This window comes from Panthera onca, chromosome E2, assembly GCF_046562875.1.
Source record: "Panthera onca isolate mPanOnc1 chromosome E2, mPanOnc1 haplotype 2, whole genome shotgun sequence".
NCBI lineage: Eukaryota > Metazoa > Chordata > Mammalia > Carnivora > Felidae > Panthera > Panthera onca.
In genome coordinates, this window is record NC_138353.1 from 8,432,766 (window position 1) to 8,458,537 (window position 25,772).

Genomic DNA, 25,772 nt, shown 5'->3' on the forward strand with positions numbered 1-25,772 from the left:
ACAATGATGTTCCTACCCCGTCTTGCGTCACCACTGCCGCGCCCTTTGTGGCTCTGGTCACGATGTATTAACAGATCCCTGAAAGACTTTCTCAAACAGTTTCATTCATTCCCTATAGGGGGGAGTGGGAAAAAGTATTCTCAGCCTTTCCGGCTAGAGAGAAGAGAATTACATCCAAACTTGGCTCCCAGGAATGGGGATTTGGGACAAAGATGCCCCATCCGCTCCTCCTTTCTGCTAGCGGAGACACAGGAAAGGAATTCTTTTGCATCCTCCGGTTCACCCCACCATCATTCATTTCTCAGAGCGAACTTTCCCTGCCACGCTGCCTCTATTAGGCCCTCATGTCACTAACCACTGTTAGAAGTCCCTATCTCACGACCTGACATATTGTAGATTTGTGTAGTGTCACCCTCACTGGAACGTGAGCTATAGGCAGTAGGAGACTGTTTGGGGGCTAGAACGTGGCTGACCCAGTGTGAGTGATTAAAAAAAAAAAAGTGTTGAATAAATGAGTGAATGAGTGGACAGAATCCATGCCTCTTAACTACTGGGCAGTGTTGGGTTGATGACAAGGCTATGGGCCTGGAGTCAGACATTCTCAGGTTTGAATTTTGGCTCCATCCCTTCCTAGCTGTGATCTTGGCACAATGGCTGGCTCTCTCGGAGCCTCAGGCTTCCTCCTGGAAACGGAGGTAATAATTGCTTCTTTTGTTACCTTGAGGTCTTAAGGCGGTATTCCTTGTTAACTGTTATTATGTTTATTACATGGTAACTTGTCATAAGGCCTGGGAAAGAACCTGTTTGAGGTGTGATGTGATGAATGATTCCAAGTGTGAGATAGGGAATCAGACAAAGCCAGGGCCACTGCTGTGTGACTTTGGCAAGTGACTTCACCTCTCTGAACCTCAGCTTCTCTAAAATGGGAATAAATAATATCCACCTCAGGGGGGTCTTGAGAGTTCAATTAAGAATGTTTCCCAGGTGTTTTCTTAGCACAGGCTGTCAGGTGGTGGACTCCTTAGCTTTATTAGGATAATTTCTTTCTTTCTGTTTATTTCTTCAGTATTTCACGTTCCTCCCTCCCTCCCTCTCTCCCTTCTTTCCTTTTTTGAAGCCTGGGTAATTTTGTTTGTTTTTATTTTTTTCTTAATGTTTATTTAATTTTGAGAGAGAGAGAGAGAGCAGGGAAGGGGCAGAGAGAGTGGGAGGCACAGAATCTGAAGCAGGCTCCAGCCCCACGCTGTCAGCCCAGAGCCCCATGCGGGGCTCGAACTCACAAACCACAGCATCACGACCTGAGCTGAAGTCGGACACTCGACTGACTGAGCCACCCAGGCGCCCCAGAGGCCTGGGTAATTTTGTAAAACCTAAAAAATTTTTTAAAATTATAGTGTCGCTGTAACATATATAAAGTGTTAAACATTAAGTTATAGCTCAGTTAAATCTGTATAGAGTAAATACATTAATGAAAACACCCATATAAATATGTTAAAAAATGGGAGTATTGCCCGCAACCCAAAAACCTTATTCACGCTTACTTTTAGTCATTCCTTTCCAAAGGTAACCACTTTTTTTTTTTAATTTTTTTTTAACGTTTATTTATTTATTTATTTATTTAAAAAAAATTTTTTTTTTCAACGTTTTTTATTTATTTTTGGGACAGAGAGAGACAGAGCATGAACGGGGGAGGGGCAGAGAGAGAGGGAGACACAGAATCGGAAACAGGCTCCAGGCTCCGAGCCATCAGCCCAGAGCCTGACGCGGGGCTCGAACTCACGGACCGCGAGATCGTGACCTGGCTGAAGTCGGACGCTTAACCGACTGCGCCACCCAGGCGCCCCACGTTTATTTATTTTTGAGACAGAGAAAGACAGAGCATGAACAAGGGAGGAGCAGAGAGAGAGGGAGACACAGACTCTGAAGCAGGCTCCAGGCTCCGAGCTGTCAGCACGGAGCCCGATGCAGGGCTCGAACTCACGGACTGTGAGATCATGACCTGAGCAGAAGTCGGAAGCTCAACCGACTGAGCCACCCAGGTGCCCCAGGGATGTAATTGATTTTTAAAAAATGTTTATTTATTTTCAAGAGAGAAAGCCCAAGTGGGGGAGGCACAGAAAGAGAGGGGGACAGAGGATCCAAAGTAAGCTCTGAACTGACTCCGAGATGACACCAGAGAGCCCAATGTGGGGCTGGAACCGTGAGATCATGACCTGAGTAGAAGTCGGGTGCCCAACCAACTGAGCCACTCAGGCGCCCCTATTATTATTTTTAAGTAGGCTCAACGCCCAGCGTGGAGCGCAACACAGGGCCTGAACTCACGACCTTGAGATCAAGACCTGAGCTGAGATCAAGAGTCAGACGCCTAACTGGCTGAGCTACCCACGTGCCCCCAAACTAGTTAATTCTTAAATTAAAATGTGAATATTGTAAAAATTGTACTCTTTGGCTCGCATTGTCTTCCTTTAGAAAGGATTTGATTTCCTTCTATCGTGCAGACAGAGTACGTATGGATAGATCACGGGGATCCAGATGAGGCGGACGTGTTTTCGGTTTGCCGTTCCTGCTGGCATGCGGGCTCTCCTGTCTCTCCTAGGAAGGCTGGAGGTGTTTACTAGGTCCCTTCTCCTTAGCAGGTCCTCAATTCCCATCCTTGTTTCCCTATTACTACGAGACTGCCGATATCTCTTCTTGGCTCTTTAGTGCTTTGGAAGCAACTTTCTTCTTGAATTCTTGGTTTCTGCTTGATTTCTTTCTTTTTCTCTTTTTTTGAGTTTGTTTATTTATGTATTTATGTATTTATTTATTTTTAAGCCATCTCTACACCCAACGTGGAGCTCGAACTCACCACCCTGAGATCATGAGTGACAAGCTCGCTCTTCTGACTGAGCCCGCCAGGCGCCCCAGCTTCATTGCAACTTCATTTCTTGGTGTTCTCCCAGCATGGTCACAACCTAGGGGGTGGCAAATGCCTGAAGGGGATACCGCGCGCAGACTGTCAGGCTCATCTCATCACATTTCTCTCGGAGATCGTGATTCTTTCTTTCTTTCTTTTTTTTTTTACATTTATTTTTTGTGAGGTGGTGGGAGGGGCAGAGAGAGGGAGACAGAGGATCCAAGCAGGGCCAGATCGATCGACTGGGGGCTCCAACTCACCAAGTGCGAGATCATGACCTGAGCGGAAATCAAGAGTAGGCCACTTGACCTACTGAGCCACCCGGGTGCCCCTGAGACCTTGATTCTTTAACTTCTGGCTGTGTTGGTGGCTCTCTGATGCCTCCATCAGTTGTTTTTATTTCATTGAATTCAGCTTTTAGAGCTGAATTTTGGTGAGAGTTGACCCCCAGCCACTCCATCCATATTGATGCTTTTTTTTTTTTTTTTTTTTTGAATAATCAAAAATTTAAATTTTCAGGAGCGTGCCTACCTGGCTCAGTCAGTAGAGTATGCAACTCTTTTCAAGTTTATTTTTGAAAGAGAGAGCATGGGGGTGGGGCAGAGAGAGGGGGACAGAGGATCTGAAGCAGGCTCAGCGCTGACAGCAGAGAGACTAATGTGGGGTTTGAATTCACGAACCATGAGAGCACGACCTGAGCTGAAGTCGGACACTTAACCTACTGAGCCACCCAGGCGCCCCATAGAATATGAAACTCTTGATCTCAGCATTGTGAGTTGGAGCCCCACACTGGGTGTAGAGGTTATTAAAAATAAATGAATGGAACCTGGGTGGCTCAGTTGGTTAAGCATCCGACTGCAGCTCAGGCCATGATCTCTTGGTTTGTGAGTTCAAGCCCTGTGTGGGGCTCTGTGCTGTCAGCACAGAGCCTGCTTGGATCTTCTGTCCCCCTCTCTGCCCTCCCCTGCTTGTGTGCATGTGTGCTCTCTGTCTCAAAAATAAACATGGGGTGGGGGTGCTGGGTGGCTCAGCTGGTTAAGCATCCGACTCTTGGTTTCGGCTCAGGTCACAATCTCACAAAACCTGCTGGGGGTTTTCCCTCCCCCTCTCTCTCTGCCCATATCCGACTCGGTCTCTCTCTCAAAAATATACTTAAAACAAATAAACATAAAAAACTAAAAATCTTTACGGAAACCCCTCAATTTTCAAAAGAAAGTTCACTTTTATTTATGCCCATGTGTTTGTAGGCTCCTGAATGTGCTGGGTCTTTCTGTGGGGTGATCTGACTCTGAGCCTGGGCTTCAAGGGAGAAAGTTCCTCATGTCCGCATCCCCTGCAGGACTTAGCTCCAGGAAGACCCTGATGTGCCTTCTAGATGAGGGAGAGGTCTTGAGGGAGGGTTCTTGGAGGGAATAGATGTTGGGGCAAAATGGACAGGGTCTGTGAACTTCCAGGTTTGGCTGAGGCATCAGGTCTGGCCGGCAGAGATGGAGTCTGAGGTGTTGGCACAGACGGACAGGCAGAGGGACAAAGGGAGAGACAAACAGGGCAAGTCGAAGATGAAGTCAGCATGTAAGTCGAGAGTCAGGGAATGAAAAGATCAAAACGAGAGCGTGAAAACGGGCAGGTGTGGATGTTAACAGAGAGGGGGCTGGAGGTGACAGGATCCGGACCTGTGGTGGGAGAATCCTAGTCCCCAAAGATGGCCATCTTCTCCAGTTCCTGGATCCTGGGAAGTGTGCTGTCCTGGTGGGCCCAATCCAATCCTGTGAGCACATAAAGGCAGAGAGAACTGTCTCCCGCTGGAAGAGGAGGAGAAGGCAGAAGGAAGATGGGGCAGAAGGGAGAGTCCGAAAGATTCTGGATCTGAGGTGTAGGGTACACACACAAGGACCGGAGAGAGGCTTCTAGGAGCTGAGGATGGGTGGCCCCAGGTCACAACCAGTGAGGAAGCAGGGTCCTTGGGACAACCCCAAGACTCGATTGTGCAACAATCCTCCCCTGTTGGGAACAGGAGGGCAGACAGGGCAGACAGGTGACAAGGTCAGCGACTGAGGGGATGATGGATGGGGATGGAGGGGACAGAGCTGCTCAGTGAGCAGACAGACAACGCCGCCGGGGAGTGAGAAAACTGAGCCCAGCGACCTTGGCGAGAGCCTGTGGCACAGCCGGATGTCACTTTCCAGGCTAGGATTGGGGGGAGGGGGCTTGCCATGACCCAGTCGGCTGAGGCCTGGGGACAGATCCTGAAAGGAGAAAGTGCTGCTAGATGTAAGAACTTTATTTCCATATGGAGCTTGGGGTGGGGTCTGGTGGGGGGGGGTACATGCAGGTGTTCTCCAGCTCCCTCCCCACCCCTATAGCTGCTGGGAAGGCCTGAGGATGTACAGGAAGTGGGTCTTGCGGGCGGGCAGCTTTGAGTGGAAGGATCCCTGGGTCCTCTCTTTGAGGCTGTCCTCGTGGGTCCCCTCGCGGAGCCCGTCCCGGATGGCCTGCAAGCGGTGTCGCTTCTCGCTGAGCCAGCGGCCGCCCTCCTGAACATCCTGGTGGGATCTCCTGCGTGGCAGCTTCATGATCCAGAAGGCAACTCGGGGATGGGGTTCAGGGCGGAAGGTGTCGATGGCTTTAGGGACAGGCACCAGGGCCTCCTTCTCCTCTATCTTGGGCACCTGGGGAGGAGAAACAAGGAGACCTATTAAACTCCAAATGACAACCCCAGGATGCTGAGTTCCCAGCTGGCACATTCAACCCATTTTGCCCACCTCCAGGGCGCTTTGGGAGTTTAAAGCTCATTTTGTGCTTTACAAAAGCACTGGGTTTACAAGTGCTTTTGCGTTAAAAATACTGAGATTTATAGACTACTCTGGGATTGAAAGCACATTTTAGAGGTTTCGAAAGCATTTTAGGATTAAACCTACTCTTAAGGTTTAGAAAGCAGTTGGAAATGTACAAATCACTTTGGGATTAAAAGCTCTTGGTTTTACTAAAGAATGACTGCAGTTGCAACGTGTGATCTTTTTTTTTTTTTTTAAGTTTGTTTATTTTGAGAGAGAGAGAGCACGCAGAGTAGGGGCAGAGAGCTAGGGGGAGAGAGAATCCCAAGCAGGCTCTACATCATCAGTGCAGAGCCTGATGCAGGGCTTGAACTCACGAATCGTGAGATCATGACCTGAGCTGAAATCAACAATCAGATGCTTAACCGATGACTGAGCCACCCACACGCCCCACAACGTGTGATCCTTGATTGAATCCTGCATCAAAAATCAAATTGGGGGTGGGGGATGGGCTAAATGGGTGATGGCACTAAAGGAGGGCACTCATTGGGATGGGCACGGGGTGTTATATGTGTGTAAGTGATGAATCACTAAATTCTATCCCTGAAATCATTATGACACTATATGTTAACTAACTTGGATTTAAATTAAAACAAAAATCACATCAGTTCTTATGGACAGCTTTCGGTCAACTGGGGACATTTGAATATGGACTGAATGTCTGCTTGGTCCTTGCTACTCAAAGCGTGGGCAGTGGACCAGCGGCCTCAGTAACATTGGGAGTTTGGTAGACATACAGGTTAGCAAATTAGATGTCCAGACCTACTGAATCAGAGTCTGCATTTTTCTGAGAGGTCCTGCAGGAGATTGTTATGGGTTGACTTGTGTCTCCACTTCCCCACCTCCATTTGTGTGTTGAAGTCCTAACCCCCAGGACCTCAGAATGTGATCTTACTTGGAAACAGGGTCATTGCAGATATCATTAGTTAAGACGAAGGTCATTAGGATGGGCCCTCACCTAATATGCCTGGTATCCTTATGCAAAGGGACCTTTGGACATAGGGAGTGTACTCAGGGAGAAGGCCATGTGAAAATGAAGACGGGCAGAGAAGGGATGCTTTCTACATTTCAAGGAATGCCAAAAAGTTTCAGCAGACCACCCCGGAAACTAGAGGAGAGGCATGGAACAGATTCTTCCTCGCAGCCTCGGAAAGAACCAACCCTGATGAACACCTTGATCTTGAACTTGTAGCCTCCGGAACTGGGAAACAATAAACTTCTGTTGTTTAAGCCACCCAATCAGTGGTACTTTATTATGGCAGCCTGAGCAAACGAATGCAGGGACAATAGTGTGATTATCAGTGTTAAATTTCTTGGGTGTACAAATGGTACTGTGATATGGGGTGCCTGGGTGGCTTAGTGGATTAAGCGCCAGACTCTTGATTTCGTCTCGGGTCGTGATTTCACAGTTTGTGAGAATGAGACCACACACACACACACACACACACACACACACACACACACAAGCACTTTGTGGTTAGAATCGCCCTTAGCAGTTTACAAAGGTGAGAGACGCAAAGCATTAGGGATTCCTAAAGCACTTTGGAACGAAAAATCACATTTTGAAGTTTATGAGAGTGAGATTTCCCAAGGCCTTTGGGGTAGATTAAAAAATACTTGGAGGTTTGCAGAGTACTTTAGATAAAAGCACCCTTTGAGGTTTACAAGGGTGAAGATTAAAAGCACTTGGAATTAAAAGCCCTTCTGGGTTTACAAACTTTTCTGGGGCTTGCTATGTGAGTGGGGACATACTCTGGGGTTGTAAACCTCATTTCTGAGAGCTGGTTTGTCCATTTGACAGATGACAAAACTGAGGCCAGGAGAAAAGAAGTGCTGAACGGTCAGAGTGGGAATATCCACTCATCTTCTCCCAAACGACAGAAAATGTTCGAGCTTGGACACATTGTCCAGGGCAGGTCCTAACCTTCCAGTCACTCTCCAAATTCCCCTCTCCCGGCTCAATGGACGCCACCACCTGCTCGGAGATCAGCACCTCTCCAGTTTTGTTGTCTGTCACCTGTGAGGACAGGAGGAGAGAGTGAGAGCAAAACCACTTTCTTCCTCTGCCTTCCTCCCCACAGATACTGCAGCATGAGAGATCATGGGAGGACTCCAGGAGGGACTTCCCAGCATAGGCACCTTGTCGATCTGGAGGTGGCTAGAGAGAGTGTTGTTCCCCAGCCGGTGCTCCTGGTTCTCTTCTTGGTGGTAATTCCTGGGGAGGCCCTGGAAGTCCATGGGGGCAGAGAAGAAGCTGTCCATGACCCGCAGAAAGTCATCCTGGGGGGGTGGGGGGTGGAACCATTGTTCTGTTGGACCCCAAGACTCCCCAGTAAATCTGAAGCCCTGCCAGCATGCTGTTGAGGCCTTGCCCCATGTACCTCCCATCTCCTTCTCTCTCTGTCTTCTGACCCTTAGGGCCTAACCGGGTCACCTTCTGCCCCATCCCCCATCTGGCCTGTCTCTATTCTGTTCCATTACCTTCCTATTCATGCTCCCCCCTCCCCGCTCGGTCCTACAGTCTCTATGGCCCCATCCCCTTCTCCTTCAAAGTCTCCAGTCTCTGTCGCTCCAGTCTTTTGTCTCTGTCCCATCTCCCTCTCTGCTTGATTTCCTCTCTCTCTTCCTATCACTCAGTCTGCCTGTCGCTCTCTATTCATCTCTCTTTCCCTTTGATTCCCTCTCTTCCTGTCTGTCCTTTGGCCTGGCAGCAACCCGTCTTCCATTCTACCAGTCTCTCTCTCCGAACCCCTTCCATCCCTCAGTCTCCATCCTCCCCACCCCCCCTTCCCTCTTCTCTTCTTTTTACTTCTTGCTCCCAACCCTCGTCATTGCTCACTTTGAGGAAGAGCCGGGTGAAGCCTTGGATTAGGCTCTGGAGGCCCAGAATACCCGAGGAGCTCTCCTGGGCATCAGCATCGCGGATCGGTGCTGCAGCGGAGGGGGGCACCAAGGCAGAGGGGAGCAGCAGCAGCAGGACCAGAGTCCACATTGTGGGGCGGGCAGGGAGGCTGTGGCAGCGGTAGGGGTCAGAGGCCCCGCCCTCCACGAGCCCCCGCCCCCTAGCAGTCACACCCCCTCTACCCAATACCCCTTTCCCGTCCGAGCCTCAGTCAATTCCCCACATCTCCCCGCTCCCCTGTCCACCCACCCTACCCCCTCCATCGCGTCGGGCCCTCCCCCTCCTCCCGGGCCCGGCTCTTCTGGCCTCACACACGGTTCTCAGTCCTTTCCTTCACCCACATTCATACCCAGATCTCATTCCTCACCTTCTCCCACGCCCTGCCCCTTCTTTTGGGCCTCGCCTTTATGCTAGACCACAGCCCGGTCACCGGACTCCCAGACCCCGGCCGTCCGTCCACGGACTGTTAAATCCGAACAGTTCTGGTCTGGAGCCCAGGCGGGATTACCTGGAGCGTTGGATGAGCTCCGCGAGCCTTAGCCTCGCTCCTACTATCTGGCCACGCCCCCATCCGCTGACCTCACCCGCGAGCCAGGCCTGCTACTGGGTGGTCACGCCCTTAAGGGCAGAGCCACGACTCTATTTGTTAGCCACACCCCCACCGTCAGACCACGCCCCTGTCGGTTGACCTGGGCCCTCAAGATCCTGTGTGGCCTGTGTTCTCAAATTTTGGCCCTCTCGCCCCGCTCCAATCTCAGATGGCCACGCCCCTTGACTTAGAGCCATGCCCCCACACCTGGGCCATTCGTCTGTGCCCCAGATCTTGCCGCCAGCCCCCTCAGTTCCATTCTTAGGCTGCCAAATGCGTGAAAAGCCCGAGACCGAGCAGTCATTCTGGTTCACCCACTCCTTAGTTTTGCATTTATCTCTGAGTTTCTCCGTGTTCTTTCTCATCTTCTCCAAGATTTGAAACGATTACTGCCCTCCACAGAGTGCAGTGCAAGGGACGCTGAACTGGGGTCCTCTTCCGTTCCGCTGAAAAGCCCCGACCTCTCTGGAAACCCAAATCCAGTCCTATGTTCTACCTTCCAAGGAGCCCAGAATTCAGGCTCCCTGAATTCTTTTGTGTTCTTATCACTTCCACGTCCCCAACACACAAATACACTGGAGGGTGGTAGCCAAAAGTCCGGGCCCCCAGACTCCTCCTCCCTCACACCCAGGTTTCTTGGCCCCCGTCAACCTCCTCTCCGAGACCTAGGAGTCCGGACCCCCCATCCGTCACCTCTCCCAGGGATGCAAGCATCTGAAGCCTGAAGTTCCCACCGGGCCCAAGCTAGACTTCACCTCTCCTTTGCCAAAGCAAAAATCCTCCTGCGAACTGTCACCGTCGGATCCCTCTTCCCTGTGTCCGGCGCCCGGGCCCGCCCCCCCCCTCCTCCGGTCCCTCCCACTTTTCCCAAACAAAGCTCCCGGGCAACTTTCTCCCTCGCAGCGCCCCGCCCGCCCGCGGCTCCCCAGCCCCAGGCCGGGAGGTAGGAAGGCTCCGGCGGGAGTCGGGGATCCAGCTTTGGGGTGTGTGAGTTGGGGTGGGAAGCTACGGGTTATGAGTTGAGGTGTTTGTGGGACCGTCTCAGGATTGCTTGCCGCCCTCTTTTTGCCCGGGGCCCCGAGTTTGCGCTTGTGACCGAGCCTTAGTGAGGTGTTGGAACTTTCGCCGGAGTTGGGGTGTCTGGTGATGGGTCTGAGTCTGGGATTGCGCGCTCGGGAGTGGGTGAGGGCCGGGGACTTTGGCGGGTGTGTCTGGGGGGTGTGAGTGTACGCGGCGATGTGGTTTTGAAGTGAGAAAGGACCCCGTGCGTGTTTCTGACCGAATTGGTTTCCGTGTGTCATTTGCGGGCGCCTGGTCCTCCTAATGGAGAAAGGAGGCCCCCGGGGTGGCATAGGGCGGGCTACAGTGCTTTCTGGATCTTCAGTCTTGCCTCTTCCGAAGTTTAGGGCCTGGGGCGGGAAATTAGTGGGGACCTTTCTTACCCGGCTCCTCCGTCCCTTTGTCTGGCCACATGGGGGAGAGCTGGGCTGGGATTTTGGCCTACGGGGGTCCTGAACGCCTCAGCGCCACTGGGCTCGGCCTGGGGTCTTTGTCTCGGCCTGGGCTTCAGGGTCCGAGGGAAGAGGGGGATGGGAGCCCGGACTCTGGGGTCCTGGGAAAACTGTGGAAGACGTGGAGCCGCCTGGGAGGCGGGATCTGACTGTATTGGAAAAAGTTTTTCCCTGTTCCTGGCCTCCGGAAAGTCACTGGGAACTTGAGTTGGATCCGAGCCCAAGGCGCAGGGGGAGGGGAGGGAAGGGGCGGGGCCGGGGGCCAGAGGGGAGGCGCCCTCGCCGGCCAGCCCCTCCCCTGATGGGGGTTGTGGGAAACTGGGGGAGGGGACGCCGGGGCCCTTTGTTCCGGCTCTCCTGATGGCAGGGCGCCCCTGCCCCCCAGTTTGTGGTTCTGTGGGTCTTTCCTGGTCTCGGCTTGAGTCTCTGCCCTGAGTCTCTGTCTCGCCTCTCTCTGGGTCTCTGTCCCCTCCTCTCTGGGTCTGCCCTCCTCTTTCTCTGGGTCTCTATCTGCTCTCTCTCTCTCTGAGTGTCTCCCCCCCACCCCCACCCCCCCCACTGGATCTCTGTTTCCCCCTCTCTGGGACTCTGTCTCATGCTCTCTGGGTCTCTGTCCGTCTCACTGGATCTCTGTTCCCCTCTCTGGACACCGCCCCCCCCCCCCCCCATCTTACTATGGCCTAGGCCCCTCCTTCTTTTCTAGCAGCTGCTGTCCACATCCTAGCACCTGTTCTTGGGATGGGACTGAGAAGATCTCATCCACACCCTGGTTCCCTGCAGCTAGGCCCCGACTCCTGTCTTCTTGAAACCAGTAATCCTTACCCAAAGGTTCGGCCCTCATGGGCCCTAGGCCCTACTCTGGGGTCTTCAAGACTTCGCCACAACCCAGGCTCCCCTGGAAACACAGAGGACACTCTCACCCTCACCCTAAGCTTCCCCAGAAATCCAGCCCCTTTCTGCAGGACGTAGGGATCGCGGCTCCCAGCTTCCTTCAGACCCAGAAATCCAGGCCCCCAGCCCTCGCCTCCCTCAGACCCAGCAATCTGAACTCCCAGCCCTCCCAGCCCTGAAGGCTCTCTGGGGTGGTTGGGGAACCTTGCTGAGCTCTGTGTTCCTCCAGGCCCAGATGGGGGAACCCCGGGCTGGGGCCCCCCTGGACGATGGCAGTGGCTGGACAGGAAGTGAGGAAGGAAGTGAGGAGGGCACCGGCGGCAGCGAGGGGGCTGGGGGAGATGGGGGCCCAGACGCAGAAGGTGTGTGGAGTCCAGACATCGAGCAGAGCTTCCAGGAGGCCCTGGCGATCTACCCACCATGTGGCCGGCGGAAAATCATCCTGTCTGATGAAGGCAAGATGTATGGTGAGTCCACCCTTCTCTTTTGTCTTTGGCCCCCACTGATTAATACAGATCACGACCAACATGTCTGGAGCCTTAAATGGCGTTAAGGTCCAAGCACATTGTATGCTCACAGGGACTCAGGCAGGAGCCGGCATCGCTGTTTGCACAAAGGAGGAAACTGAGGCACAGAAAGGTTCAGTGATTTGCCGAAGGTCACAGAACCAGTAGGCGGTGAAGCTGGGATTTGAGCCCGGGCGGGTCTGGCTCCAAAGCCTGAGGCGGTAACGCCTCTTCCACACGGCGGTCCCAGCTGGCCGCCATTGCTTCTGTCCCCTTCCCTGGTGTCCTGTTTGTTGGGAAGTCCCGCGAAGGTCTAACTCTGTTCCATCTTTGACTCTTCAGGTCGGAATGAACTGATTGCCCGCTACATCAAGCTGAGAACAGGGAAGACCCGAACCCGCAAACAGGTCTCAGGACTGACTTGTGGGCTTCTCTCTGGGGCGGGCTTGTCTTCTTGGGGCCATCCTACCATGGGTGGGTTCAGGTTCCAGAAGGATCTGGTTCGTGTGCTTTTGTCTGTCTTGGCTGGCACCTCTGTTAGTTTGCTGTACTGTGCCTATTTTGGTATGGATTTCTTCCCAGTGTGTTAGAGAGGGAGCTGGACCGAAGGAGCCAAAGACCGGATTTGCTGGGTCTGGGGAAGATGAGTAGGGTTAATGAGAAGAGACTAGCCTCTGTGGACACATCTGTGTCAGCAAAGCACCTGCGACAGCTACCATGTTCTGTGTGTTTGTCATCTTTCATGTTCTGGTAGCTCCAGGGGGCACCCGGAGGGTGGGAAGGGAGAGGGCGTGCAAGAGACAAGTGGCGGTGGCCTGAATCCCTTCTTTGTCACTCCCCGCAGGTCTCTAGCCACATCCAGGTTCTGGCTCGAAGGAAATCAAGGGAAATCCAGTCCAAGCTCAAGGTATAGACTAAGGCAGACACCCAGAGCAAAGGGGACTGAGACCCTGAGAGAGGGGGACAGAAACCCAGAGAGAGGGGGACAGAGACCAAGGGAGAGGGGGCAGAGACCCAGAGAATGGGGGACAGAGGATCAGAAAGAGGGGACCCAGAGAGACCCAAAGAGAAAGAGGGACAGAGGTTCAGAGAGAGGGAGACAGAGACCCAGAGAGAGAGGTCAACAGAAATCCAGAGAAAGGGGGACAGAGAGACCCAGAGTGGGTAACAGAGAACCAGAGATGGGGACAGAGTCACACAGAGAGGTAGACAGATTGAGGAAGTAGAGATCCAGAGTGGGGGGTTCGTGGCCCAGCCAGGAGGGTGGATAGAAGCCCTGGGTGGGAAAGAGATTCGTAGAGAGAGGGGAACAGAGATTTAGCTGAGGGCAGGCAAGAAGGATAGGGTGTCAGGCCTCTCCTCTGGCTACTGCAATCTTCCCCCTCCCTCTCCTCTCCTCCTGATGGTCCCCCTTCCCATCTTGTGCTGTGAGAACCTCCTCTTCGTCTCTTTCTGGTTCATCTTCCCATTTTTTTGGTCCCTGGCTGGCCTGCCTATTGTTTCCGTGTCCAGAAATCTTCACTTTGTTTGGAGATACTCACATCCCTTTTCTTCATTCTCTGAGTTTCCGCTTCCCTCTTGGCCTGAGACCCTCATGTTCTCCTCCTCTGGGTGTGAGGGGTTTGGTTTTGTTTTATTTTGTTTGCGCCTCTTCCTTTGGATTTGGGGACCACCACTTCCTGTTGCTTTTTTTTTTTGTACCCAGAAGCCTCCCTCTCCTTTCTCTCCAGGTCTAAAAAAAAATCTTCACTTCTGGTCTTTTCTGGACCTCGCTGTCCTGTCTCTATCCTGTCCAAGCTAGGGAATGTTCGCTGCCTATTCCCTCGGGGTCTGAAATGCTCATTTCCTGTTGCCTGCATATCCGGAAACCTTGACTTCCGGCTCTTTCTTGACCTAGAAACCCTCATGCTGTGTACTGTCTTATATTCTGGGTATAGGAGCCCCTTTCCCCCTCAAGGCCTGGCCCTCTCTCCTTCCTGTTCCGTATTCATCCTTGCTCCCCCTTCCTCCCATTTTTCAGCTCAGGGTGGGGGAGCTATAGGGATTGAGAGGGCAGGAAGGCGAGAACTCAGGCCTCACTTCCTAAGTCATGTTTTCTTTCCTCCTTTGGCACCCTCCCCCACCCCCACGGGCAGGCCTTGAATGTGGTAAGTGCCCCTGCCCATCCTACCCCTCCGCTCCTTTCCCCCAGACATTCCTGAGGGGGCCAGGAGGGGCAGAGGGCTGTAGGAAGAAGGATTTGTGCCCTCCCCCAATCGCCTTGACTCCCCAACTCTGCCTCTCCCCTCGCTTGCCCTTCCCTGGCGTTGACCTACCCCTGCTGTGCCGACTGGGACTCCCCGTTAATGCGGACCCCCAACTTCTCCTCCAGGACCAGGTTTCCAAGGACAAGGCTTTCCAGACAATGGCCACCATGTCCTCAGCCCAGCTCATCTCAGCACCTTCCCTGCAGGCCAAACTGGGTCCTGCTGGTCCTCAGGTGGCTTAGGGATTGTGGGAGGGGTGGGGCTGCGGTTTCAAAAGGGGACTGACTGACTGACCCCCTTCTTTTGTCTCTTTTTCAGGCCTCTGAGCTTTTCCAATTTTGGTCAGGGGGCTCTGGGTCCCCCTGGAATGTTCCAGAGTGAGTACTTTCTGTTCTGGGTCAGCATCCCCCAGGCCTGTTTCCTCCACACAGACCTTCCTTACCCCACCTTCCAGCTCCCAACTCCTTTGTGAGCACGGATTCTGCAGCTAGCTATCTGGATTTGAATCCCAGAGAGGAGGCTGTGTGATGGTCTGGAGAATAGGATGAGGCCTGAGCTGGCACAGCGAAGGGGGACAGGACAGAGAGAGTCAGGAGGAGGGGTGGGGCTGGGGCCTCATGGGCTGGGAGCCAAGGGGCAGAGGAAAGGACCGTGCCTGGGGTCTTGCTGGTGACTGGGGTTGGTGGCACGGTCCGGAGATATGTGTCCCGGGGCAGGGGCAGGTTTGGGGAAGAAAGGAGCTCAGTGTGGGACTGGATGAATGTGTGGGGCCAGGAGGATGTCCACGGGGATAATGGCATCCCAGTGAGATTGTCTGGGCCCCAGAGGCTCATGGGTAGGCTTGTTCCCATCCCACAGAGGTGTTCTTGGGCCTGAGGGGAGAGCAGGAGTCTTCTCTCAGAGTCGAAAGGAAGAAAATAGGTCCCCAAAGTACATGGGAATGTCTGTTTTAGCCCTGAGAGAGCCCTAAGGGTGACGGAATGTGTTTCCAGCCTAGCAGAATAGAAACAGGCCCCAGAGACTCATGGGAAGTGCAGTTTTCAGCCCAGAGAGGAGCCAGTGGATCGAAGCTGGGTGTTGGTGGGGCATTGTGGCCTCAGGACAGTGACGAGTGGCGTTGAGGGTGTTGCCAGAGCGAGTGAAGTGCCATGCTGTGGCATCTGGGCTCCACGGAGAGAAGAAAGTTCCCTGGGGGGGGGGGGGGTGCTGGGACGCTGGAAAAGATCAGGACAGGTCCCCTTGGCTGAAGGAACTGCAGGTTTGCGGGAAGGAGGCTGAGCTGGAAGGAGGGGTGGGTCGGCACTGGGGTCCCACCGTTAGGGGAGCTAATAGTCAACGGGGAGACAAATGTTAACGAACTCATCACCTGCCTAAACACAGAATCGAAGAGTATGTGATATGGTGCAGAGGACTGCAACAGGTTCTGGGTTGAGGAAGAGAGTTCTGGGGGTTTCTCTGAGGAGATAACGTTGAAGGCAGGCAGAGTAGGACTTAACCAGGTGAAGAAGGGGGGTTGGGAATATTTTAGGCAGTGAAAACAGCATGTGCCAAGATCCTGAGGTCTGGTGAGTTCCAGGAAATGAGAGAAGGTATTAAGCCACCGGCCAGTCCGATGTTTATTGAGCACCTGTTAAGTGCCTGGTCCTCCGTTTAGATTGGGACACAGCATTACATAAGTGAGACAGAATCCCTGCCTTCATGGAGCTGACGTGTTTGGAGAGGGGAGGAGACCGACAGTAAACACATAAATAAGCATTCATGCGAAAGGAATAAGTGCAGGAAGTAAAGCAGGGTGTATGTGCTCTATTTAGACAGGTGTCAAGAAGGGCCACTCTGAAGGGGTGGCGTGTGGCCAGCAGCCCTGATGACAAGAGATGAAGTCAGTGGGTAGGGTACTGGGGTTGAGATTTCAGAATTGGGATGATGAGTACTGGGCCAAGGGCCCTGGGAGTCGAGATCTGAAGGTCCCTGGAGTTTGTGTCTTTCTGATTCTGGTCTTTTGACTTTTTAAATTATTTATTTATTAAAAAAATTTTTTTAATGTTTATTTTTGAGAGAAAGAGAGAGAGAGAGAGACAGAGAGAGAGAGACAGAGGGTGGGCGGGGGAGGGGCAGAGAGCGAGGGAGACACAGAATCCGAAGCAGGCTCCAGGCTCTGAGCTGTCAGCACAGAGCCTGACGCCGGGCTTGAACTCATGAACCGTGAGATCATGACCTGAAGTCAGACACTCAACCTACTGAGCCACCCAGGTGCCCCTGGACTTTTAAAAAAAATTTAAGAATTTTTATTTTTTTTTAAATGTTTATGTATTTGTTTTTGAGAGAGAGAGTGTGTGTGCTTGAGAGCGAGTGGGGGAGGGGCAGAGAGAGAGAGAGAGAGAGAGAGAGAATCTCAAGTTGTCAGTGGAGAGCTGGATGCGGGGCTCGATTTCACGGCTGTGAGATTACAATCTGAGTTGAAATCAAGAGTCAGACGCTTAGCCGACTGAGTCCCTATTTTTATTATTTTTTCAAGATTTTATTTTTAAGTGATCTCTACACCCAATGTGGGGCTCGAACCCACAACCCCGAGATCAAGAATTGTATGCTCTGCTGACTGAGCCCGCCAGGTGCTGCTGGTCTTTTTGACTCGTGACCGCTTACTGACCTTTGACCCCAAGTGTAGTCTCCATGACCTCTGACCTTTCAATCTCACCATCATCTTCTCAGCTACCCACAGGTAATAGGTTTCTAGAGCTGTTCTGTCAGATACTACAGTCACTAGCCACAGCCTGTTATTGAATCTTCAGTTAATTAAAGTTAAGTTAAATGAAAAAAGTCAGTCCCTCAGGCACTCCAGCCACATTCGTGCTCAGTAGTCATGAGTCATGTGCTCAGCAGCAACGTGTGCCTGGGGGCTACCATATTGGACAGGGCAGATGTAGAGCATGTCCGTCATTGTGGAAAGTTCTATCGGACAGCACTCCTTTAGATTTTGTGGCGCTGCTTCCTCACCCCAGACTTTGGACTAACGTCCCATCTCCTGACCGTTGGTCGTTTTCTCCTACCCTCCTGACCCTCACCCTCCTCTTTCTCCACATTTCCCATTTCTTCATGTGTGTTTATTTTTGAGAGCGAGAGAGAGAGCGAGAGCGGGGAAGGGGCATGAGAGAGGGAGACACAGAATCTGAGGCAGACTCCAGGCTCTCGGGGGCTGTGAGGATTCAGTGAACTCTCTCTCTCTCTCTCTTTTTTTTTTTTAATGTTTGTTTGTTTTTGAGAGAGAGAGAGAGAGAGAGAGCTTGAGTGAGCTGGGGAGGGGCAGAGAGGGAGGCAGAGGATCTGAAGTGGGCTCTGAGCTGACAGAAGAGAGCCTGATGGGGGGCTCGAATCCACGGGCCGCGAGATCATGGCCGGAGCTGAAGTCAGATGCTTAACCGACCGAGCCACCCAGGGGCCCCGATTCAGTGAACTCTTGCCCATAACATGCTACTATAGGGTCTGGCTTTTGGTGTCCCCGAGTAAACATTAGCCTGTATAGTTACCATCTTTCGACCTTGCTGACCCCCAGCTTCCTTTCTCCCTCAGTGTGAAGCCATTCTCACAGACGCCGTTCTCGTTGTCACTGACCCCCCCATCTACTGACCTCCCAGGTAAGAGTCTGCTCTCCACCTTCCTTGTCTCCCCGCTCTCCTCAATCCCGGCTGCCTTTCCTTCCCCTTCCATTAATCAGGAAACGCATTTCTGCATAGGTCCAGGTCTGAGGAAAGCTGAGTGATAGAATTTGTAGTGGTTAATATCGTGGCCTCTGAATCCGGAGACGCTGGGTTTGTGTTCTGCCACTTGCTACCTAAAGGACGCTGAGGAGGTGTATTAGTCAAGATTCTTCCAGCTGCAAGTGGCAGACACTCAAATCAAGCTCGATGACACAACGAAAAAGAAAAAAAAAGTTTGTTGGTCTAGGTAACTGATATTTCAGGAGTTGTGGCTTCAGGCATGGCTGGATCCAGGGGCTCAAGTGGTAGTGTCAGATTTGCTTGGTTCTGCTTTCCCCTGTGGTGTGTGGTGGCTTCATTGCCAGGCAGGCTCTGCCCACCTGGCAAGAAAGACGGCTTCCAGAAGTCCATGAGGCTTTGGTCCTAAGAACTCACACTGGTGAAAGAGAACTCTCAGGTTCCACAGATTCATCAATTCGAAATGCTTTTGGCTGCAAGGAACAGAATGCCCAAGTTAATAGTGCCTTAAGTAATAAAGGCTTTAATGATTTCACCTAACAAGGAGTCTGGAGGTGGGGTGCTCCTGTGCTGGCTCAGCAGCTCAGCAATATCAGACCTGGCATCTCTAGAGGTCCTTTGGCCTCTTATTGTCCCAAGATGGCTGTTGTGATTCCAGGCATCATGTCTCAAGCGGCACTTGACCAGGGCCAAAAGCTTTCTCCTCCCCAAGTTCTGTCTTTTTCATTCAGGAAGAAACTCCTTCTCAGAAGCCCCTCAGCAGATTTCCCCTAACGTCTCATTGGCCAGGACTGTGTCACATGGCCATCTCTAGTTGCAAGGGAGGCTGGGAAAGTGAGTATGTAGCTTTTTTAGCTTCTAAGCGGAGGCAGGCAAGAGAGAAGAATGCTTGATGTATTTAATACATGTTAGCAATTTTTGTTGTGCTTTTCTTTTCTCTTTCTCTAGGGTACGAGCCCCCCCAAGCCCTCTCGCCCCCTGCCCTGCCCCCACCTGCCCCGTCACCCCCAGCCTGGCAGGCTCGGGCCCTGGGCACTGCCCGATTGCAGCTGGTAGAGTTCTCAGCCTTTGTGGAACCGCCGGATGCAGTCGACTCTGTGAGTGCAATTTTAGAATAGTCGCTGGCGGGGGGTGGGGGGGTGGGGGTCGGAATGCAGAGAGTTATAGGGAGGGAAAGCATAACGCGGTGGTTCTCAAACTTTAGCAGGTATCAGAATAACATGGAGGGCTTGTGGAAACACAAGACTGCTGGGCTCCACCTTCAAATTCTGATGCGGTAGAGTCTGGTGTGGGGCTTGAGAATTTGCATTTCTAACCCTCTCCCAGACATTTGTTGATGCTGCTGGTCTGGAGACCACACTTTGGGAACCACTAGCGTGGAGGGACTGGATGGTCATGGGGTCATGGTTAGGTTGCTCAGAGAAACTCCCCAGGCCGTTGCGTGTTCACTCGGGAAACATTTTTGAGTGCCTACTGTGTGCCAGGCTTTGTGGTGGACCCTGGGAACCTGGAAAGGCAGGTCTTGTTTCTAGGCCTGAGCTTTTCCTGGCCTAGGATGGAGACAGATGCCATATTAGTCAGGGTGGGCTGACTGTTAGAAGAAATAACCCTAAACCCTCAGGGAATGAACATCCTAGAAGTTTCTCTCTCCTGTAACATTTCCATGTAGGTGTCCAGTAGGAGGCTTCCACACAGTGATTTCGGGAAATTCCAGGCTCCTTCCATTTTGTGGTTCTGACATTTTCTAGGGCTTCAGAATCTGCTGCTGGATTCCCTGCATCTGGCCAGCAGATGGTGGAAGGGAGAGACTCAAGAATTGTGCAGGAGGTTTTATGGATCTGGTTTGGAAGTGGCAACTAGCAGGTTCTGCTCGCATCCCATTGGCCAGAATTTAGTCATGCGGCCACACCTAACTGCAAAGGAGTCTGGGAAGTGTAGTTTTGCTGCGTGAAAAGGAACAGGGGTTTGTGAACACATAGTAGTCTCTGCTACAGCCAAATAAACACCAATTGCTGGGTATGGTGGTCCTGTAAAACCCAAGTTAGATCAGGTTGAAACCCTCCCATCTCACTTGGAGCAAAGGCTAAAGTCCTCTCAGTTGCCCACAGGGCTGTGCACAATCTGACCCCCATTCCTGCTCTGTCCTCGCCTCCTGCCCTCATACCCTTGCCCACTCTGCTCTAGCCACACTGGCTTCCATGCTCTTTCTCAAACACACCAGGCCCACTCCTGCCTCAGGACCTTTGCATCTGCTACTCTTGCCACCTGGAATATGTTTTCCTCAGATAGTTCCCACATTCTCCCTCCATTCACTCAGGCCTTTGCTTGTCTTCTCAGATTGGCTTTCCCAGACCACTTCATGGAAAATACCAGCTGCCATCACTCTTGACCCTCTTACTGTGATTTTTGGGAATTTTTTTCAAAGAAGTTGTCACTCTCTGAGATTTATATTATCTGTGGGTTGAGTTTTAAATTTTTCTTTCTTTCTCTTAAGCTGTTTTGCTGTTTTTTTAAAGAGTTTATTTTGAAGTAATCTCTACACCCAACGTGAGGCTCAAACTTATAACCCCAAGAGTCACATGCTCTACCGACTGAGCCAGCCAGGGACCCCTAAAATTTTCCGTCTTTGCCAGCGGACTCCATGAGGCCAGAAATTTTGCCTGGTAGCTCTAGGGGCCAGAATAGTGCCCACACAGTAGGTCTCTCAGGAGATGTCTGTTGAATATTGAATATGTGCTGGGATAGGGGAGGCTCAAGTTTTTGTGGGTGTACAAAGGAGTCATTCTGCCTGGGAAGTTAGTGAAGGCTTCCTTGAGATGACAACAGTTCAGTTGGGCTCTGAGGGTTACATGGGAGTATACCACGTGCAGAACTTTATGTTCCAGAAAGAGCATGAAGTTCGCAGGAAAACAAATAATTGAATATGGTGGGGGCTGGTGAGGCTGCCGATAGGTGGGCAGGTGCTGGTTCTGGAGGACCTGGCATTGCCAAGCTAAGGGACCCAGACTTTCTCCTGAGTGTGATGGGGAACCATAGAAAAGAGAGGTCCCATCTGATTGCTCAAGCGAGGCTTTCAGGAAGAGGTAGATTTGCATAGGCTTGGGCCTTAGAAGATGGAGGGAGGACTTGTATTGAAAGAGAAGATGGGGGAAGGTAGGAGAATTTCAGAATACGGATAAGAAGTGATAAGAATGGAGAGATGGGGAGTCTTGATCTGGGCTGTGTGGATTCTATCCATCCATGCATCCATCTTTCCATCCATTGACTGAACATTTGTGAGCATCTATTTGTGACAGCCTCCAGGTGGGGGGGTGTGGGCTTTGTCCTGGGTGCTCTGGGGAGCCACGGAAGGGTTGTGAGCAGGGGAGGTCCAGGGCTCTGGGAGTCTGTAAGGGATGACCTGGAGAGTAGAGATCGGAGGCTGGGAGGCCAGGGAGGAGGCTGGGGTGAGAGTGGGAGAGGACAGGGCAGTGGGGATGGAGAGCAGGGGACAGGGCTTGGGGACTGAAATATTGGGGGGCTGAAGAGAATGGTGACAGTTCTGGGGAGTCAGGCCCAGCATCTGGGTGGACGGTGTGAAACAGCTAGTGGGTTGCTGGGGGTACAGTATAGGATGGGCTTGAGCAAGTGAGCATCTGTCACTCCTCATTCATGGCCGACCCTTCTCAGTACCAGAGGCACCTGTTTGTACACATCAGCCAGCACTGCCCCAGCCCTGGAGCGCCCCCCCTCGAGAGTGTGGACGTCCGGCAGATCTATGACAAATTCCCTGAGAAAAAGGGTGGCCTGCGGGAGCTGTACGATCGCGGGCCCCCTCACGCCTTCTTCTTGGTCAAGTTCTGGGTGAGTTCTGCCACCAAAAGAAAAGCGCTCACAAATCACGTGGCCTCTGGCTCTAAGGGAGACAAGCTCAGGCCTTACCAGTCCTCATGGCTCAGGGTGTCAGCCTCCTTGTAACAAGGAACACAGAGGAATTTTATCCCCAGGCCAGGAATGGATAGGACGCGTGCAGGCGTAGGGAGAGGACTTGGACCTCCCCGGGTCCCACTAGACTTTGCCACAACCAGTGGTGTGACTGATGTGGACTTAGGGATTGGCTTGCAACCTTCCAGACTTCCCTGCACCCCACCTGACCATGTGAAGCCTTGTTGCTAAGGAATGGTTCCCGTCCCTTAGCAAATAAGAGTCATGGAATTTGGTCTCTAAACAGAGGACAGACCCTAGCAGACCCTGTTGTTAGAGAATGGTCTTGAGGAAGTGACTGATGGAACTGGAAGGGGCTTTGTGAAGGCATTTATTTATTTAACAGTCATTTATTGAGCACTTACTATATATAGGCCCTATGCCAAGTGCTATGTATGTAATCATGAATAAGAGGGTCCATCTTGGGTCTTTCTTAGGCCCACCTGGTTTGGTGTTCACTCTAATGGCTGATGTTATAGGGGCCCAATAAACATCGTGGATGTTTAGGGGGTGTTAGCTCTTGTTAACCAGAGCTGTGGCATGATCTAGTCTCCTAGAAGGAAGCCTGCCGAGGGCTTGAAGTTCATGAGCTTTGCATGATTATAAAGTGTTCTAGTGTGTAGTGGCCCAAGGCGGCTCTGGGGATGTGCTGCCGAGGTCTTAGACGTGTTAGGACTTGAGACAGGCATTATCAGGTCCCAGATCAGGAGAACGATCCCTAGGAAGCCCAGCAGGGGTTGCAGGGGTGCGGCTGGGAAGGTGGGAGTAGCCATTGTCAGGGTGATGGATGGAGTCAGGGCCCTGAGGAGAGGACTAAACCACCTCAGAGAGTGACCTGGTCAGGTCAGCAGCTGAGGTTAGGAAGAGGAAGAGGTGTGCTTCCCAAAAAGGCGCCCAAGGAACTCAGGCCACTGGTGTGATGAGGTTTTAGGCTTCGTTGGGCCCTACTTGGCCTAATTAACGGACTGTCTGCCCCCTTAGCTGAGGATTGGCTGAAAGGGCCTGGGAGAGTGTTCTGGAAAGGAGTCTGGCTTCCCCAGGCCCCTTTGCTAGGGAGTAGCCACTTGCCTTACCACCCAGGGCCACGAAGTAACTCCCTCTGTGAGGGAGTCTCTGGTTGCTAGGGAGTAGTTGGCTCCATAGTAACCAGAGGTTTGGAAGGGGCTAACCTCTTGAGTTGGGGGCTCCAAGAGAAGAAAGTTGAATTCCAGGGCTCCTTTGTTGGGGGTGGAGTTACTGGAGAGAGAGTTATTGGACCATTTAAGGAAGCCAGACTTCTCCCATACTGATGGAAGGGTGGGTGTGTTCCAGAAACAGGCTCATGGAGAAGCAGGGACCTTGAATGCTAAGGAAGAGAGGTGGGCAAATGCAGGGCTATGGGGGGCAACCAGGCCATGGGGCAGAGTTCCCACTTTAGAGGCGTCCCCACCATTTACAGGGAACTTCCTCTCCAACTCACCTGTGCCTCCCTCCCCATCCCCCAGGCGGACCTGAACTGGGGCCCTAGTGGCGAAGAGGTAGGGGCCGGCGGCAGCAGTGGTGGTTTCTATGGAGTGAGCAGCCAGTACGAGAGCCTGGAGCACATGACCCTCACCTGTTCCTCCAAGGTCTGCTCCTTTGGCAAGCAGGTGGTGGAGAAGGTGGAGGTGAGGCTGGAGGGATAGAATTCCGGGCGGGTGAGCACCCAGCCGCCTGGCACTTTGGGGGTGCAATAGCTCACGCACTTGAGTGTCTGTGTGGTGGGGTGGGGGTGGGGGTGGGGGAGTGTTTTATCCTCTTTGGGGACTTAATGCACAGGCTGGGAGCTAACACTGAAATCCAAAGTTGCATGTAGGGGTTACTTTGAAGGCTCAAAGGTTACATGTGGTACAGAGATTTATAGATGCTAAGATTCAGAAGGTTCTTAGGGATATGGAGGAATCTGCAGGGCAAGGAGGCTCAGGGGCCACACTTAGGGATTGCTGAGGACTTGAGGGGTCTTGAACTCAGAGGTCATATAGAGTCCGGAGACCTGGTGGACAGGTCTTTGGAGGATGTGAGGGTATCTGAGGGCCTGGAGGTTAGTGCAGTTCAGAGGTCATTGAGGCTTCAGAGCACAGTTTTGAGAGGCTGGAGGGGTCCCTGGTTTGCAGGCTCAGTGATCCCAAGTTGGATACCTGAGGGTTCAGGTCCCATCTCGGGTCACCACGGATGGAGCAATGGGAAAATGACCGCGGTGGGGAGCGGGCATGGCATCGGAGGGGCACAGAGTGGGGCTCAGTTCCTGGGGTGACCCCTGTGTCTCTCAGTCACCGTCCTCCCTACTCTGCGCCCCCATCCTGGTTCAGACGGAGCGTGCCCAGCTGGAGGACGGGAGGTTTGTGTACCGCCTGCTGCGCTCACCCATGTGTGAGTACCTGGTGAATTTCTTGCACAAACTTCGGCAGCTGCCCGAGCGCTATATGATGAACAGTGTCCTGGAGAACTTCACCATCCTCCAGGTGATGCACTGGGGCTGGGCCGGAGCCGGGGCGCTGATGTGGTGGGGAGTGCCCACGACAGACCCTCAGCCTGGGGACCCTGACACAGGGGGATCCCTCCTCATGGGAGAAACTGACCTCGAGGACATCCCGTGGTGGATCCTCAGTTTAAGGGACCTCCTCCATAGGGAACTTAACCTTAGCTCAGGGAACATGATCCGGTGGGACTCCTTTACCTCTGATATGCCATCTCATGTGAGTCCCCTCACTGCCAACAGTCGAATGAAGAAACTGACATGTCAGGCATCCCTTCTCCCTACTCCCTAGGGAATGTGATAAGGTGGGGACCTCTTCCCTGCGTATCCCATGGCACCTTGGGGAGGGCACAGTGGTCCCCACTCTCCCTCTTTGTTTTGTTTTTGTTTTTTGCATAAACCCTTTCTCTTGGCCTCCTTGGCAGGTGGTAACAAACCGAGACACCCAGGAGCTGCTGCTCTGCACCGCCTACGTCTTTGAGGTCTCCACCAGCGAGCGGGGGGCCCAGCACCACATTTACCGTCTGGTCAGGGACTGAAAGGGGACCCCAAAAGTGGCTCATGCCCGGAATACCCTCCACAAGTGGCTCATGCCCGGAATACCCTCCTTCCAGGAAGGACCCCCAGCTCTCTTCATGCTTATTTGGGGAGGGGGCGCTGATCCCTGTTAGAGGGGACCTTACAAAGCTGGGTGGCAAGCTGGAAGGTTGGATGCTGATATTGGGACTTCACAGTGGTGTCTGAAAGGACAGATCGCTCCAGAGCATGGGGACTGGGGACAGGAGTGAGACAACCCTGAGGTATAGCACTGGTTTCTCAGTCTCTTAACAGGTGCCCTCCCCCAACTTGGTTCTGGATGTTTTTTTTGGGGGGGGGGGGGGCTTTGATATGGTTTGTCCCTCTGTCTTTCAGCACACCCCCGTCTTCCTTTCCCAACCTGCCTCTCCTTACCACCCTCACCCTGTGACCTTAAGATCAAGATCGAATATTGAAGGTTAACCCTTTCTGTGCCGGAGCAGAGCCAGGTGGGCCCTGGAAATATTTTTTTTAATATAACAAGAGATATTTATAAGTGGGTATTAGGGTTGTGACTTTTTCTCAGCTGGGCAAGCAGTGGGGTGAGTCTTTTCATCTCATCCTCTCTTCTAAATGAGACGTGGGCTATGCTGTGTTGCCTCCCCTCACCCGCAAAGTGTGTTGGTTCGTGTTTTGACAGAGGATAAAACT

At 52.5% G+C, this 25,772-nt stretch overlaps 2 protein-coding genes across 6 annotated transcripts; one reads left to right on the plus strand and one right to left on the minus strand.

Annotated features, from left to right (window-relative positions):
• Positions 1-5,159: 5,159 nt before the first annotated feature.
• On the minus strand, positions 5,160-10,057 carry DKKL1 (dickkopf like acrosomal protein 1). Of its 3 annotated transcripts, none has more exons than XM_060651762.3 (5): positions 9,977-10,057; positions 8,570-8,741; positions 7,870-8,010; positions 7,655-7,747; positions 5,160-5,565 (listed from the first exon to the last, which is right to left on the minus strand). In XM_060651762.3, the coding sequence occupies exons 2-5, from the start codon at positions 8,720-8,722 to the stop codon at positions 5,254-5,256; spliced, it is 699 nt and encodes a 232-aa protein (XP_060507745.2). In that variant the 5' UTR covers positions 8,723-8,741; positions 9,977-10,057; the 3' UTR covers positions 5,160-5,253. The 3 variants fall into 3 exon arrangements, with proteins under 3 accessions (XP_060507745.2, XP_060507743.2, XP_060507744.2); XM_060651760.3 differs by lacking the exon at positions 9,977-10,057 and adding an exon at positions 9,141-9,259; XM_060651761.3 differs by lacking the exon at positions 9,977-10,057 and adding an exon at positions 9,000-9,134.
• Positions 10,058-10,077: 20 nt separating this feature from the next.
• On the plus strand, positions 10,078-25,622 carry TEAD2 (TEA domain transcription factor 2). Of its 3 annotated transcripts, none has more exons than XM_078439520.2 (13): positions 10,078-10,164; positions 11,853-12,090; positions 12,472-12,536; positions 12,974-13,036; positions 14,265-14,276; positions 14,501-14,608; positions 14,694-14,752; positions 17,943-18,007; positions 19,037-19,185; positions 21,758-21,931; positions 23,536-23,697; positions 24,379-24,531; positions 24,971-25,622. In XM_078439520.2, the coding sequence occupies exons 2-13, from the start codon at positions 11,859-11,861 to the stop codon at positions 25,082-25,084; spliced, it is 1,356 nt and encodes a 451-aa protein (XP_078295646.1). In that variant the 5' UTR covers positions 10,078-10,164; positions 11,853-11,858; the 3' UTR covers positions 25,085-25,622. The 3 variants fall into 3 exon arrangements, with proteins under 3 accessions (XP_078295646.1, XP_078295648.1, XP_078295647.1); XM_078439521.2 differs by having other exon boundaries at positions 10,104-10,204; XM_078439522.2 differs by lacking the exon at positions 14,265-14,276.
• Positions 25,623-25,772: the final 150 nt, after the last annotated feature.

Coding starts and splice junctions, on each gene's coding strand:
- DKKL1 (XM_060651762.3), bottom strand. CDS start 8,722: ATGTGGACTCTGGTCCTGCTGCTGCTGCTCCCCTCTGCCTTGGTGCCC. Junction 7,748..7,869: donor GCCACCTCCAGATCGACAAG/GTGCCTATGCTG, acceptor CTGTCCTCACAG/GTGACAGACAACAAAACTGG. Junction 5,566..7,654: donor ATTTGGAGAGTGACTGGAAG/GTTAGGACCTGC, acceptor TCTCCTCCCCAG/GTGCCCAAGATAGAGGAGAA.
- TEAD2 (XM_078439520.2), top strand. CDS start 11,859: ATGGGGGAACCCCGGGCTGGGGCCCCCCTGGACGATGGCAGTGGCTGG. Junction 23,698..24,378: donor AGGTGGTGGAGAAGGTGGAG/GTGAGGCTGGAG, acceptor ATCCTGGTTCAG/ACGGAGCGTGCCCAGCTGGA. Junction 24,532..24,970: donor AGAACTTCACCATCCTCCAG/GTGATGCACTGG, acceptor CCTCCTTGGCAG/GTGGTAACAAACCGAGACAC.